The sequence below is a fragment of the Thamnophis elegans genome, chromosome 1, assembly GCF_009769535.1.
Source record: "Thamnophis elegans isolate rThaEle1 chromosome 1, rThaEle1.pri, whole genome shotgun sequence".
Taxonomy (NCBI): domain Eukaryota; kingdom Metazoa; phylum Chordata; class Lepidosauria; order Squamata; family Colubridae; genus Thamnophis; species Thamnophis elegans.
Genome location: NC_045541.1, coordinates 127743467 through 127757783, shown reverse-complemented (window position 1 = coordinate 127757783; position 14317 = coordinate 127743467). Strand labels below are relative to the sequence as shown.

Genomic DNA, 14317 nt, shown 5'->3' with positions numbered 1-14317 from the left:
ATGTATTAATCCTCCAAAATGTATCAGTTATAATTATGTATATGCAGTTATTAAAATTAAATATATGGAAACAGCCTAAATCCTACAAATAACTAAAAAGTTCAGAAATAAATTCTTCTGCACCCTAGAAAGCACATCATATAAACAACCTTCTAATTTCCTTTTCCTGGGACATACCGATAATCTTTTCATGAATAGCATAGGGGCCAGCCTGTCTCTTGTTTCAATAAACCTAAGAAAATCAGCAAGTTGAGAATTTAGCTTCAAATGAAAATCAAAGAACTTTCCTTTTGAGCTTGTTTTTGTTTCCTTTCATATTCAAAATTAAACTTCCACTGTGAATTTACTGCTAAAATTAAGCCTATTTTCAGATTAAAATTTCAGTCCATTTCCCAGAGTTGTGAGGCTAATGGTAAAGGTGCCGTCGATAAGTAAAATTCAGCAAGAATATCTGCTACTTTTGTCATATAGTGTGTATAAACCAATGTACCAGGAACATTGCCCAAATCAGTGGAATAGAATAGAATAACAGAGTTAGAAGGGACCTTGGAGGTCTTGTAGTCCAACCCCCTGCCTAGGCAGAAAACCCTATACCATTTCAGACAAATGGTATCTAATCTCTTCTTAAAAACTTCCAGTGTGGAGCATTTACAACTTCTGGAGGCAAGTTGTTCCATTGATTAATTGTTCTAACTGTTGGGAAATTTCTCCTTATTCCTAAATTCCTTCTCTGCTTGATTGGTTTCCACCCATTGCTTCTTGTCCTGCCCTCAGGTGCTTTGGAGGAAGCCCCAGAGATATTGGAACATTGCTATCATGTCTCCTCTAATCCTTCTTTTCATCAAACTAGACATATCCAGTTCCAGCAACTGTTCTTTATATGTTTTAGCCTCCTGTCTCCTAATCATTTTTGTTTCGCTCTTCTCAGCACGCTTTCGGTCTCAACATCTTTTTACATTGTGGCGACCAAAACTGAATGCCAAGTGTGGCCTTAGCAAGGCATTATAAAGTGGTATTAACCCATCACATGATCTTGATTCTGTCCCTCTCTTTATGCAGCCTAGAACTGTGTTGGCTTCCTTGGTAGCTGCAGCACATAGCTGGCTCATATTTAAAGTGATTGTCTGCTAGGACTCCAAGATCCCTCTCACAGTTACTACTATTGAGCAAGGTACTACCTATACTGTACCTGTGCATTTTGCTTTTCTTGCCTCAGTGTAGAACCTTACTTTTTCACCATTGAATTTCATTTTGTTAGATAACACCCAATGTTCAAGTGTAGGAATTCATATGGACTGAAATATTACATCCCACTTAAACATCAACATATCAGTAGCAGCTCTTAAAGTTACCATTTCAATCTGTTTCACTTTATCCAAAATGTTATGATACAATCACATATCTTTTTGAAGTTTTGGTCAATTGTTCACTTTAAATGATAATACATCTGTATGACTTTGAGCCCTATTTTTGTGTGCGCTTTTACCCTGAAGTCAACTCCCGTTTTTGTGTTCTGGCAAACTCTTCTGTCTCTTGTTTCTGGCTAATAAGAATGTATGAAAACATGAGGTATTTGTCTTCCAATTTACAGGGTGATGTATAAAATCAAATGCCTAAATAGAATATGAGTGACAAAGAGTTTAAGCGTATTGATATCATATATGAAAGAATAAATCTGTATTTTTGGTGATCAGCATAGACAAGCTGCTCTCTGAAGTCACCCTTTTTGCCATGGTTAACATTTCAGCCCTATTATTCAGCTTTGATAATGTGCATAAAATGCTCAGTATGATAATGAGTTGGGGTAGCTGAGAATTTAAGATGGTGGCACATCTAGTGTAGTATTTGGATTAGCATTGTTAGCCTGCTTCTACATAGGTCACTTTGAAAAGCTTATAAACTTTAAAAATAATCTAGTTACATCCTCTTTTTTTTAGATTTTAAAAGCTTTCAAACAAGGTACCCTGCTTAAACAAATACTACCAGCATTAATTAATCAGGATGATCGTATGTAAAAGAAATGATGCCAGATAGTAACAAATCCAAGAGAAGTTTATTATGAAAATGGCACCTGCAGGATGAAAAAAAATTAAGTTACATAAAGACAACCATGTATGACATGTATGAGAATCTACAAAAGTATAAAAAGAACCCTGCTGTAAATGAAGTATGTACATTTCTGATTTGCAGCATTATCAATGATCAATGAAAAAAAATGTTTCGAATAAGCCAGGCACTCAAGAAGTTAGATTCGGTTAGGTTAACACAAAATAAATGTACCATAGCTGTCATTTTTAAACATTTTAATTTTTTTATATATATTGTAGAGTTGGTAACACTGCTAAGATTTATACGAACAGAATCCCTTTCCCCTTTATTCAGCTACTTGGCACCAGTCTCCTCATAAAAGATTTCATATATTTGTACAAGAAATAGTTAAAAACACAGACACAGTCTTTCACAGGTAATGAAGTTTTTTTTTCCATTTTGTAATTTTAAACACTATGGATTTAGACAGCAGCTGTGATTATCTGTTAGGTTAAATCACCAGAAATCATTTCGACACAACACAGAAACATTTATAAAAAATAAAATAAAATAAAGCAACAACAGCTGTCTAGCTGTCTTTGTAGCCGATAGGTGCACTCCTTTGATTGTTCAACAGCTAGAACTTCCAAAGCAAAACCCAAATTAGCTTCTCTTGGCCTTGGAATCTACCTAAAATCTTTCAAATTAACCCTTTACAAGCTCATTATCAAATTTTATGACATCCAGTGCCCTTAGTGGGCATCACTCTATCCCACTCTTTCTCATCTCTACTTCTCCAATTCAAACCCCACTGTACTTGACTTCATTTCAACACAAAGGGTCATCCACTATGTAGACAACTGCTGAGCTAAAATACATCAGCAATAAATTGCACAGGTATGCAAAAATATATATTTGACAATCCAAAGCTCAGCTTTGCTTTTGAACCACATTGGTTGAGCACTCCAAGAATTTTCTGTCTCTTTCTGTATTATTCCATTAACCAACTTGGGAGAACACCAAAGAAATGCACCCTCTACTTACAATTAGAGCACAAGGGACTCTGGAAATGTTAACAACTGAGGCTATATGGCATCACTTCATTTAATATGTCTGAGTATCATCCTTTAGTGCATTGTGTGATGCACACTGTATGAGCAAGACATACCCAGAACTCCTCTGTGGAGAAAAATGGCTCCATTACCTTGAGCTAGTTAAGAGTCTTTTATCTCTGAGAATGGAAAAAGAGAGAAAGAGTTAGAAGAAGAAATTGGGAAGAAAGGTGAAGGTTGGAAGTAAACAGAGGGAGAGAAAAGTCTGAAAATACACACCAGCAAAGCAACAGCAGAAATGAAAAGGTATACAGACAGTGGAAGGCCACCACACAAAAACCACTAACCCCCAAGAATCACTGGTTCACTAGGACTGTAGGAATGGGACTTTGCCACTCCAGACTAGAGATAAAGCACAGAGAAGACAAAGGACAAAACAACTACATTAGCTTAGTATATACTGCATATAGTAACACACATTGAAACTGCAATGAGACTGACAGCCAAGGACACTTACACATTGTACACATTACAGTTTTCACATCTGTTATTAGATGCCTTAACAAACAGCTGCCAAAGATGGAGTGGAAGAAGAATTTATACTTGACAGTTATTTGGAGTGTTTGACACTACATTGATTTCTGGCAACAAAGACAAAATAGACTTCTTTTCTTTTGTTTTTACTTAATGTGCAGTTTTTTTAGTTGCAGTTATCTAGTTCAAGCTTATTAACCCATTTGTTAAAACATATTGGCTTTAACGCTAGAAGGAGGAGGAGGGGTATTACAAAAGAGAAAACAATGAGCAAAACATAAAAATAAAGATACAACCTTCCCTCTATAACATTAAGCATACATGTATATGTGCATGTGTGTATGTGTACAGTATGCATACACACACATACACATATTCACACACATAGACACAGACACACAGACACACACACATTAACTCACTCACATTCACTTATTTGGAAGTTGTAAAATTAGCCTCAGTTCTACTGAGAATAAAAAAATAGAAAGAGAAACAATGTACACCTTAAAAAAATCTTGTCTTTGAGTCAATTTCACTGCATTTTCTTGTTCTTTTCAGCACATTCGCTCAACTCTCTAAAAGAAAAGTCTTCCAGATCCATTTAAATTTAATATGAGGCTTGTTAGTTTGGAGGTAAACAAATTAAGTCCTGCAGCAAATGTTAATGAGGGCTTTTGTCTTAACTAACCAAGGAAACTGCAGCACCTGACTATGGACTAGCACAGAAGACATTCCTTAAAAAAACAAAACCCAGCCCACAAGCTGCATATTGTGTGAAGACATTACAGATTAATAAATGATAGCACCATGGTTTTAGAAATTAAGTTAATGTTTCTGTAGTTAACATTTAGTCCATCTTCTTATTATTCTAATCACAGGCCAGAAATTAATTTTTTAAGAACCCAAATTATTGTATGTGCAAGTAAGAAAATCTTAACCATAAAAAGTGAATTAAACTCTGCATAAAATTCTAAAATACTATCCCCTATTTTTTTAAAGGAATTAGGAACAAATACCCCCCCCCCCCCCTTTTCATTTGACTTAGTCAAACAGGGCACATTGTTTTATGCTTGTTTCTTTTAACCTTGATCACATCAAGATCAATTTAAAGTAAACCCAATGGTTGTCATTCTTACAATCTCTTTACCACAACACTGAGTATTTTATGGCAGAGGCATACGCATATTAAAGGCATCTTAATAAAGATGCAAAAGGAAAAAAAATACACATCTTGGAAGAAGACAAAATGGCAGGCCACTGATACTTCAGTTCTCTGAAGGCCAAAATTAAAAGTATCTTTCCCATTAAAGAATAAGTCAAGTTAAAGAGAAAGGGGATGAAATGGGGAGCATCATATGGAGAGAATAAGCTGACCTGCTCAAATTCAAAGTGCTAGGATTAAAGGTCTAAATTAAAACATAGTCTATGCCTCGGAGTTTAACACTGAACACAGTATGTGGTCATATTTCAATCCTCCTTCCGTTCCAGTGTCTGTGCGGCATGGATGCCGTTGCTGTACACCGGAAACGGAAGAGTCGAGAACAGTCCTTCGGCAGTTGTGAACACATTCCCTGCAGGCATTTGGGTCAGGCTGGCTGCGCTCACAGCACTTCCAAACGGTCCTGACATGTTGAGTCGGTGGACGTGGTGGTAGAGCATTTCCATTGGCGTTTTAGGATCTAAGCCAAAACTGGGGCTGTTAACGTCCACAAAGTTAACAGCGTGAGTGTTGGGGAGAAGATTGCCCTGCATGGCTAAAGTAACTTCAGCTGGGGCATACCGGATCGTGCCAGTGGTATAGACCCTCTGAGCAGCCGTGCTGGTGGCAGCAAGGGTTCCAGTTACCCTGTGAACCAAAGGAAGGACCACATTGCCTGCTTGCAATCTCTGTAGGGCTTCCAGATCCCCCGTATACAGTAAAGAATTGGAAGTGCTGGGGCCACCCGGATGCTTGTCCCGTGGAGATGCTGACAGAGGTGGGGATAAAGGGTCAGAGGATACAGGAGCCAAGGCGGAGTTAGATGAGGTGCTGAACTGAGATTTGCGATTGGCAGGATTTTCAGTCCCTGGCGGGGTTAGAACAGAGTCTGGAATGGAGACATGTAAACTACTGCTGGTTTGGGGGGAAGGGAAGTGCTCTGAGTTGGGGGGCTTGGTCATACTGTAAGGTGATTCATTCCTTGAGATTTCCCTGTTGGGTGGGTAATTCCAAATACTGCTATCATTATCAAAATTGATAGGTTCTGAGATCTCTGTCTTGATTTTGAGCACTGAGGCACTGTTTGGCGGTGAGAGCAGCTGGGGCTGGTCCACCAATGCTGAGTCAAGCCCATTTGGGCTTGAGGTGCTTGAGAGCCTTCTCCGGGCCACGCTGCCTCCTTTCTGCTTTTTCCTTCTCTTCTTCCTTTTTTGATGCTTGCTGGAAGACTGGGCATTTACTTCTCCTGCACTGTCTGAGTCCTTGGCACTGTCCGAGGTCAATGACTCACAGTTCTGTAACCGCAAGTCTGACTCACTCTCCACATAGCGCTCCACCTTAATCTGCATAGAACCAAGCGTGCCAAAGCTATCTTCGGGGGCCTTTTGATTCTCAAAGTCAGAATTCTCAAAGCTGTCATCACTGTCTCTGCTGTCCTGGTTGCTGGAGCTGTTCCCATCATCATTACAGTTCATTTCATTATCTGACTGATTGCCAGACTTCTTCCTATCTGATTCGGGATCTTCGCTGTTTTCTGAATGGTTTCCTTTTTCATCCGACTTTGAATTCTCATTGTCCTCTGAGTAGAAAGAAAAGTGAAAAACATCATTAGGAATAAGAGTGTAAGATTTAGAGCCCACTTAGACTCCTGGAGGCTGGTGAAATATTGTTACTAGCAATATTGCTGGCAAAGACATTTTCTTTTAGGTTTAAAATGACAGTTTTACCAAGAATGAACTGAGCGGCATTTGTCTGTTATTTAACTCCCCCCAGTTCAAAATTCTGTTGTTTAAAAAAATGAAAAAACATACATGCTCAAGCTGAACCTAAGACTTGTGTTGTTATTATTTCTCCAGTAATGACAGTTCTGTGGACAGGCTACTAAATGTTTGTATGATCAGAAAAACTATATATAAAGAGTAAAATACCATGCATGAATAGCACCAGAAAGATTATCATCCATATCAAAGCCATTATTTAATATTGGCATGTGGATGCAAAATGTGCTTTCATAGAAAGAGCTTTTTATAAGTGAACTATAACAGGTAAGAAGGCTCCTTCTTTGTAAACATCTGCCCAATTTCAATATAGGAGGAAGTAGGAAGTTCCTTGGGATACTCTGCACCCAAACTATCCAAGGCTTAGCAGTGCTAATATTTCAAATAAGACTTGGAATTGTTTCTGCAGCTGATAAAACATTAGCATCATATTATTTGCCAGTCCTAGCTGCAGCTCTGCTTTAGACTAACTAAATATTCTGAACCATCTTCAAAGACATCCTCCCATAAAATGCTTTGCAGTAATCCAGCCAAGAGATTAACAGAGCACATATGTTGGGCTCTTGCTATGCAAATAGGGACAGAGCTGCTGTATGAATCTGAGATGACAGTAGCTGCTCTTAAGCAATGAGGTCATCTGGACATCCAGTCAACAGTGAATAGATATAAGAATACTCCTACTTGATTTTTCCAGAGTGCAACAGCCCCAAACCAGCCAGGTATTTCTTACCCATTTTTATGAGAATTTGTAAGCTTCAATTGTAAGTTATAATTGCAGTTTCTAACTTGGTTGTAATGGTATGGATAAATTTTAAAATAAACCAAGAAGAACCATGCTTCTATGATGCCAAAAAGTTACGTACAAGATAAACGTTTACGTACCCGAGTTATCTTTTGAATCTGATTCAGAATCAGAGGTCTCAGATGATTCTGAGGTTTTTTCTGGCAAGTGTGGAAGTTGTGCAATATCCATTGGAGTGTCCTTATACTCTGGATCGCTAAAAGAGAAGATACAGACCATGTACATGTATATATGATAACTTGGAGTATGATAGTTCCCCCCTTTTTTCAAAATTCTTTTGAATGCCTGAAACAATAGAAAGCATAGAAAGGCATTCTCTCTCTCTCTCTCTCTTCCTTCCTTCCTCCGTCCCTCCCTCCATCCCTCCCACCCAAACCCTTTTTGGCAACTAAGTAATTAAAAACAATATAATACAATAAACTGCTAACATTAATCAAATATAGCCATGCGATGAAATGTAGTATAGTTTTGAGGTTTTTGTTTGTTAGAGAATTTCCATCTTGTTTTTTCACTATTAAAAGTAATCCTTATGTGGACACCTAAGCACAACAACAGTAATTATATATATTGGTTCTTCACTCTTAAAGCTTTGGAGAATTTTCATTAATATTACTTTAAAAATATATGTCCTTTTTGTTCTGGTATTATCCATCAAAATAATAACTCTTTGTTGAGTAACCAACAAATACATAAGCCTTGTTTTCTGCTATTTCTATCTTATGAGTGAAATGTTTATTACTGTCTTCAATATATGATGACCCAGTGGTGGGGTGCTGCCAGTTTGAACGAACAGGTAGTTCCGATGATCAGCTGGGCCAGCCTTCCCACTCCCACCCTATCCTGTCCTATATTTCCTTCTTTCTGGCTCAGCTGATTTGCACAGCACAGCTTATTTCCGCGCTTCTGCATACCAGGGCAGCCTTAGAAGGTAAGCAGCTGAGCTTCAAATTGCTGTATTTTGAATGCTGTGTGCAAGCGCGTTAGGCACTCGAAGTGTTCACAAAGTGCATGATCATCGAACTGGTTGTTAAACCAGTTGCAGCCCACCACTGTGATGACCTCATCATTTATTTGGCATAACTCACAGAGGAATTGTTATTTACAATTTCTGGACTATCATATGCAAACTGTGTCATGTTATATATTATAAGTCCCTTCCAGGGGTGGGTTCCAGTTTCTGTTACTGCAGGGTCTCTCAGGGACGTGCTTCGGGCATGCACGCTTTTGATGTGCACTATGTGCGCATGCGCAGTAGTAAAAAATTGCTTCTGCACATGGACAGAAGCAAAAAACAAGTTGATGGTGCCTATGGAACCGGTTCAGGGGTGTGGTCAGCCGAGTTACTACCTACTCTGCCAAACTGGTCCGAACCGGTAGGAACCTAGCTCTAGTCTCTTCCAACTCTGTTATTCTGTATTTCTATAATGCCAGCCCAGTAATACTTCTCTACAAGCAAGCATGGAAACATGAAGTAAAAACATGTAACAAGATTTAAAAAAAAAACTTTTCCCAAAGAACTAAAACCATTGTGTATCCAGGAGGATGGTTTGAGAAGGTAGTAGGCTTTACAAGTCCCTCTTGTTTTTATTGGAAAATCACTTATACTTTGCAACTTGTATCAGAGGTTAATCCATGTAGGAGAGGAGACAGAATGCTCCTATGTTATCTGCAAATACTATGGAGATGTGTAACATGTAGGTGGATTCCTCAAGCTGCGGGTCTATATATGTGCTAGTCTTTAATTACTGGGAAACTACTTCAACTCTGATTTTCATTTATCATTATGGCTGGAAAGAATTGGGCTCAAAAGCAGAATACCTCTTGCTATGTTCAATTCTCTTCCAACAAGTGCTTGGGGCACTAAGTAACATCTGATTCCCTCTTTATCTTCAATTAAATTACAGTGAGGGAAAAGACAGGTTACAGTCCCTTCTCTGGGAATAAAGGAAATGTGAATTCTTTCTGAGCTCACTCCTGACATAAGGACTCAGTCTTTGCAAGAGGAAAGAGTTAAAAAAAGGAATCACATGGCCCATTCCCTTCCAATAATTGCTTGTAAGCTCCCACATGTCTTAACCCCGTTTAATAGAAATAAGACTTATTTAAATCAACAAGAATTCTGAGAACATAATTGAAGTGCACAATATTTCCCATTTTCTTTACTTAAGCACATTTATTAAATTTAAATGTCTCATATTATTTAGTATCCTATGACTATCACTGTTGTATCTTATGATTCTTGATGAATGTATTTTTATGTACAGTGAGATCATTTGCACCAAAGACAAATTCCCTGTGTGTCCAATCACACTTGGACAATAAAGAATTCTATTCTATTCTATTCTATTCTATCCCACCCCACCCCAGCCCACCCCATCCCATCCTATACAATAAAATAATATGCTGTTTTGATTTCCATTATTCAGACAACAAAAATAAAATTTGGGCATTTCCCATAAAGCACCCAGATCTCTACTGGTCACAGTGTGCATTCACCAAGATCTAAGTTCAGAAAGGTCTTAATGTTGTATTTCTCAAGGAACAGCACACCTAATATTTCCATGTATATAATTCAGAGAGCTTAAACATCTGGCATTTAATCAACATGTCTAACATGTCTGGAAAACAAAGGGCAGTGCATTTAAGAGTTTTACGATAGATTCTGTACTGACAATTGCAACAAACAATAAGGGCCTTGGCTTCCTAGCACATAGGAACATTAGCATCAACCTAAGAAAGGTTGGCTATGAATCAACCCTGATTAAGCTAAAGCTTTACCTAGATTTAGCAAAATCCAGACTGGCAATCTATCCTATGACCAAGCTTCTATTATTCATTAGTACACATTAATTATAAGCAGTCTCACATTGAGTTCCTTGCATTTGTTGTTACACACTATCCTTTCAATATGTTTCCTGTAGTCACAACAAAAATGCCAATAACTGAAGTGGCAAAAAGATATACCTCAGAAGGTAATTAACCCAGATGATGTTCTTCTCATTTGCATTCTTGGCATTAATAGCGATAGTGGCACTAGACTGTATCCAAATGTAGCCCCCACTTTTCTGCATCCAACGGTAGTATTTTGTAACACACTGACCCTTGTTCAGCACTGAATGGAAGAAACAAAAGGCAAAAGGAAAATCATTGGCATTGCACTTATACACAATTGCTCTGTATTAAAGCACACACCACACCAGTAGAAAGAAATGGAATGATTTTTGTCCCCTACATTTCAGAGAAAGCACAATTATAAGAACAATTAAATCATTTCTGGGAGGCCTGGAAGAGTTGAAGGCAGTGCCTTGATTTGTAGTTTGATTTTAATCTGCTGTTGGCAGCTCGGCTAAGCAAGGGAAAAGCAATCAGAAGCAGAATTTGCTGTGGCTCATGAAGCACCAAATCTATGGACAATTCTCTCTGTTTCATTTGTGTGTGTGTGTGTGTGTGTGTGTGTGTGTATCATACACATGTTAAATTTCTATGTGATTTATTCATAGCTGCTAGGTAGTAAACCTCCCCGAGACTCTGGCTATTTGAAAGGTTTGGGAAGATACGGTACCCTAGTTCTTTGATCATTTCTCTTCATTGCAGGTGATATCAACTACTGAACTTACACATCTGTTTCTTTTGATCTTGTCAAACAGAATTTACAGTCTTCAGATGAACCAAATCTCCAGTGGTCATAGGAGGAGTGTCTGTAGAGACTTGGCTTAATACCAGAGCAAAATAAATCAACCAATGAACTGCTGAAGAAACTGTGGCCTAAGGGAGTTGTAGAATCAAGCATGTTAAAGAAGCAAGGAATTTGCAATGTTGAAATAGAACCAGAAATGGAAGAACAAGCAAAATGTATAAGTTCTGTGAAATTTTGCTTAAAGATGCTTCAAAAGGATGTTTCAAGCCAGTATATCCAAGCCAAATGTTGTAATAGCGTTTTAGCTAATTTAAAACTCTCATACAGTAGCATATATGCTGAAATAAGGAAGCAATGTGTCTTGGCAGAAATACAGGCAATGTGTTCAGTATTCTTATTATTCCAGCTTGCATTTCTTCTTCTGGGATGTATTTGTTCTCCATCCTGTAAATCTTGTGCACTAGAGGGCAGTATGCATTCACATACATATCTGCTTTTGGCATGTCCTTGTCTCCGTCTGCTAAAATGAAAAACCTCTAACTGCTGTAATAAATTTGGCTAAATTAGCTGCTAAATGGTTATCTCAAGTAATATGTATTTGCATTAATCATCTTGCTCTAAACCAGAACATGCCAGAGTCCTAAAGACGTAGTAAATTCATATTGTCCATTTAATTATGGCTAATAAGTGCTTCATATACAATAGTTTCATGAAGTACATTTTGATTTTTTTGGGAAGAGGTGGGGGAAATAGAAGAAAAGGAGTCACTTTGAAGGCAGGAAAAACTGTGGTTAGTACTGTTAAACTTTCAACTTAAAAGTTAGACTTTACCTTTACAATTTGGCTGTACCTTAAGATTCAGAGAATGATATGCAAGTACATGTAATGCCATGTAAAGTTTAAAGCCTACTGTACCTGAGAAGATACAAGCCTTAATCCATATTAGCATCACAATCTAGAAAACCTTTTCTTCTCTTTGTAAAACGAACACAGAGGCAAATGCAAAAGTATGGGGCAGTTTTTTCTTCTGTTTTTCCTTTTTCTTTCCACATACTTTCTCTATTATCTCTGTGAAGGTTTGCTATAGCTATCACTGCGGTTCAAGATTCCCATCTCAAGCAGATAGGCTGCCAAAGTTCTTAGGCTTAGCTCAAAAGAATTCGCTCAGGGGACAGCTAAAGCTTTAGGTGCTCTTCTCTTTATCCAGAGAGTCTGTGACACACTGTGTAAACTACAATGGCAGTTAATCAACCCTTCTAGCAACCCAACCTACCAATTCCAGGCCGCAAAGCCACCTCAGGATTTATGTTGGACTCAAACATGTATATAGCCAGATGCATTCATCTCCTGAGCTCAAGACATATGGTACAATATGGCTCTGGGGCTGAAGATAGGTGTGAATGAGCTCTGTTTTTTGTTTAAAAATAAGATAGACCTAAATTCAAGATGAACTTGGGGCTCTTGGTGGAGGCGAATTGCAGTATAATTGGACTCAGAGGATGCACTACTTGATAGTATTTCTTCATTGAGACTAGCAACTTCACCCATTTTGAGGCTAAAGAAAAACAAGGCGGAGGCAACTGGCTCCTCTTTAGCTTTTAACTGATTGTTGTTTTGCCAAGGGAAATTTCTGATTGCAGCTATTCTATGTCACCTAAATAGTATGACAGGATTTAAGGTTCATTGGAGGACTAAAATATTTTGTGGTTTAAGCCTTTTCTTCTCATCTGCCAATTCTTGTCAAGGGCCAACATTTGAAAAGGTCTTCTCATAACATCCAATTTTGACCTTCATGTATTCCCCTGACCTTTTTTTATGTTGGTGCCTAAAGCAGATTCCCTTAACTTGCTTGTGGAAGGGCAGTTCTTTGGACTTGTTTGGGGTTGTTAAGGGTAGCGATTTTGTCCTGTTTAAAAACAAGTTTATCAGAAATTTCAGGTATTGCTCCCATATTTCTCTCCTGCCCTTTCCTTCCCTTCTTTGGCATTCAGCATTTATGGCACACCACATTTATTAATTACTTATTTTTCCAGATGCAGTATGGCAGAGAAAGACAGATAGACATTTTATTTTGACTACAATGTTCTGACGTTGCAATAAATTGACTGAAAGCTTCAAAAATTCAGTCAGAACTTCTTTTTTTGTTTTGTAGAAGTGGCAGACATTTGCAATTTGGGTTATAGTGTTTTGTAAACAAGGTAATGTTGACCAGATTGATGCATTAATCAGAAGGAATCTTTGCTTTTGTGTATTCATGTTTCAGATATAATTCAATGCTAAACTGCAAAGATAAGCAAGAAGATGGAAACATGTGAACTTTTCCATCAAAACTATGGTGTTGAGACTTCAGTTTTATGCAAATACTTTTGAATGTATAATTAGCTTAAGACTGAGAATAAGGAATAGGGGAATATTTCTTTAAAGTTTTACTCTATTAGGATACCTCAGTTTATAAATTTATAAAAAAGTTTAATAATAAAGGATTATTATTATTATTATTATTATTATTATTATTATTATTATAATCTATTGTTAACAGATTAGCTGACTGCATGTCTGAGGGAAAAAATGAAGATGGAGGTATTGAGAAATGTGTTTCTTTCTATAAACTTAATACTTTTACTATTTACATTTACAGTTGCCATCTTCTTAGGTTAAGCCAAGGCATATTTAGGATTATATTATAAATCATTGTTCTCATGCATTTTTTTAAAATACAGTTTTAAGAAAAAGAAACATAGGCAATATTAAAATAAGTACCCATCAGGGTTAATCAATTCTAAAAAGCACTAGTAAGAGATCTAAAGAAGGCAGAAGGTTCATGCAATAATAGCAAAACTGCATGAATTAAATGTTCTTTTTTAAGGATTCTTAAAGGCCTAATAACCTCTTCCTTCACTAATGTACTTCCTGAAAATAAAGCAAATGAAAGAGTGCAATTTGCTGGTTGTAAATTATTTTGTTTCACCTGGGTTAATATAATTACAAAAGAACATTTTGGCTTTTTACTCTACCTTAACACATGGGAAATAAGTTTTAGGGAAGGAAGTATCTCTCTAATGGTAATTTTTCAAAGTAGTATGATGAATTGTGAACACAGGCCAACCAACCTCACAGAGAAAGTCACAACAGTGGTGTAATTAAAGATAAAAAAGCTGAGTGGGAATTATGAGAGTTTAGTGAAACACTTGTGGCAATGAATAGATTGGGGAAGAGTCCTTTGGAGAACGGGGTAACCAATCTGATTCTACACCTAACCCATTCTGCCAAAATAAAATATCTTTGCAA

At 37.4% G+C, this 14317-nt stretch overlaps 1 protein-coding gene across 1 annotated transcript in view; it reads right to left on the bottom strand.

Annotated features, from left to right (window-relative positions):
• Window positions 1-2288: 2288 nt before the first annotated feature.
• NPAS3 (neuronal PAS domain protein 3) overlaps window positions 2289-14317 on the bottom strand; it is a 488908-nt gene continuing 476879 nt past the window's right edge. Inside the window, 3 exon segments of the mRNA XM_032213697.1 lie at window positions 2289-6391; window positions 7473-7588; window positions 10357-10504. Of these exon segments, the coding sequence (XP_032069588.1) occupies window positions 5082-6391; window positions 7473-7588; window positions 10357-10504 (1574 nt within the window). The 3' untranslated portion in view covers window positions 2289-5081.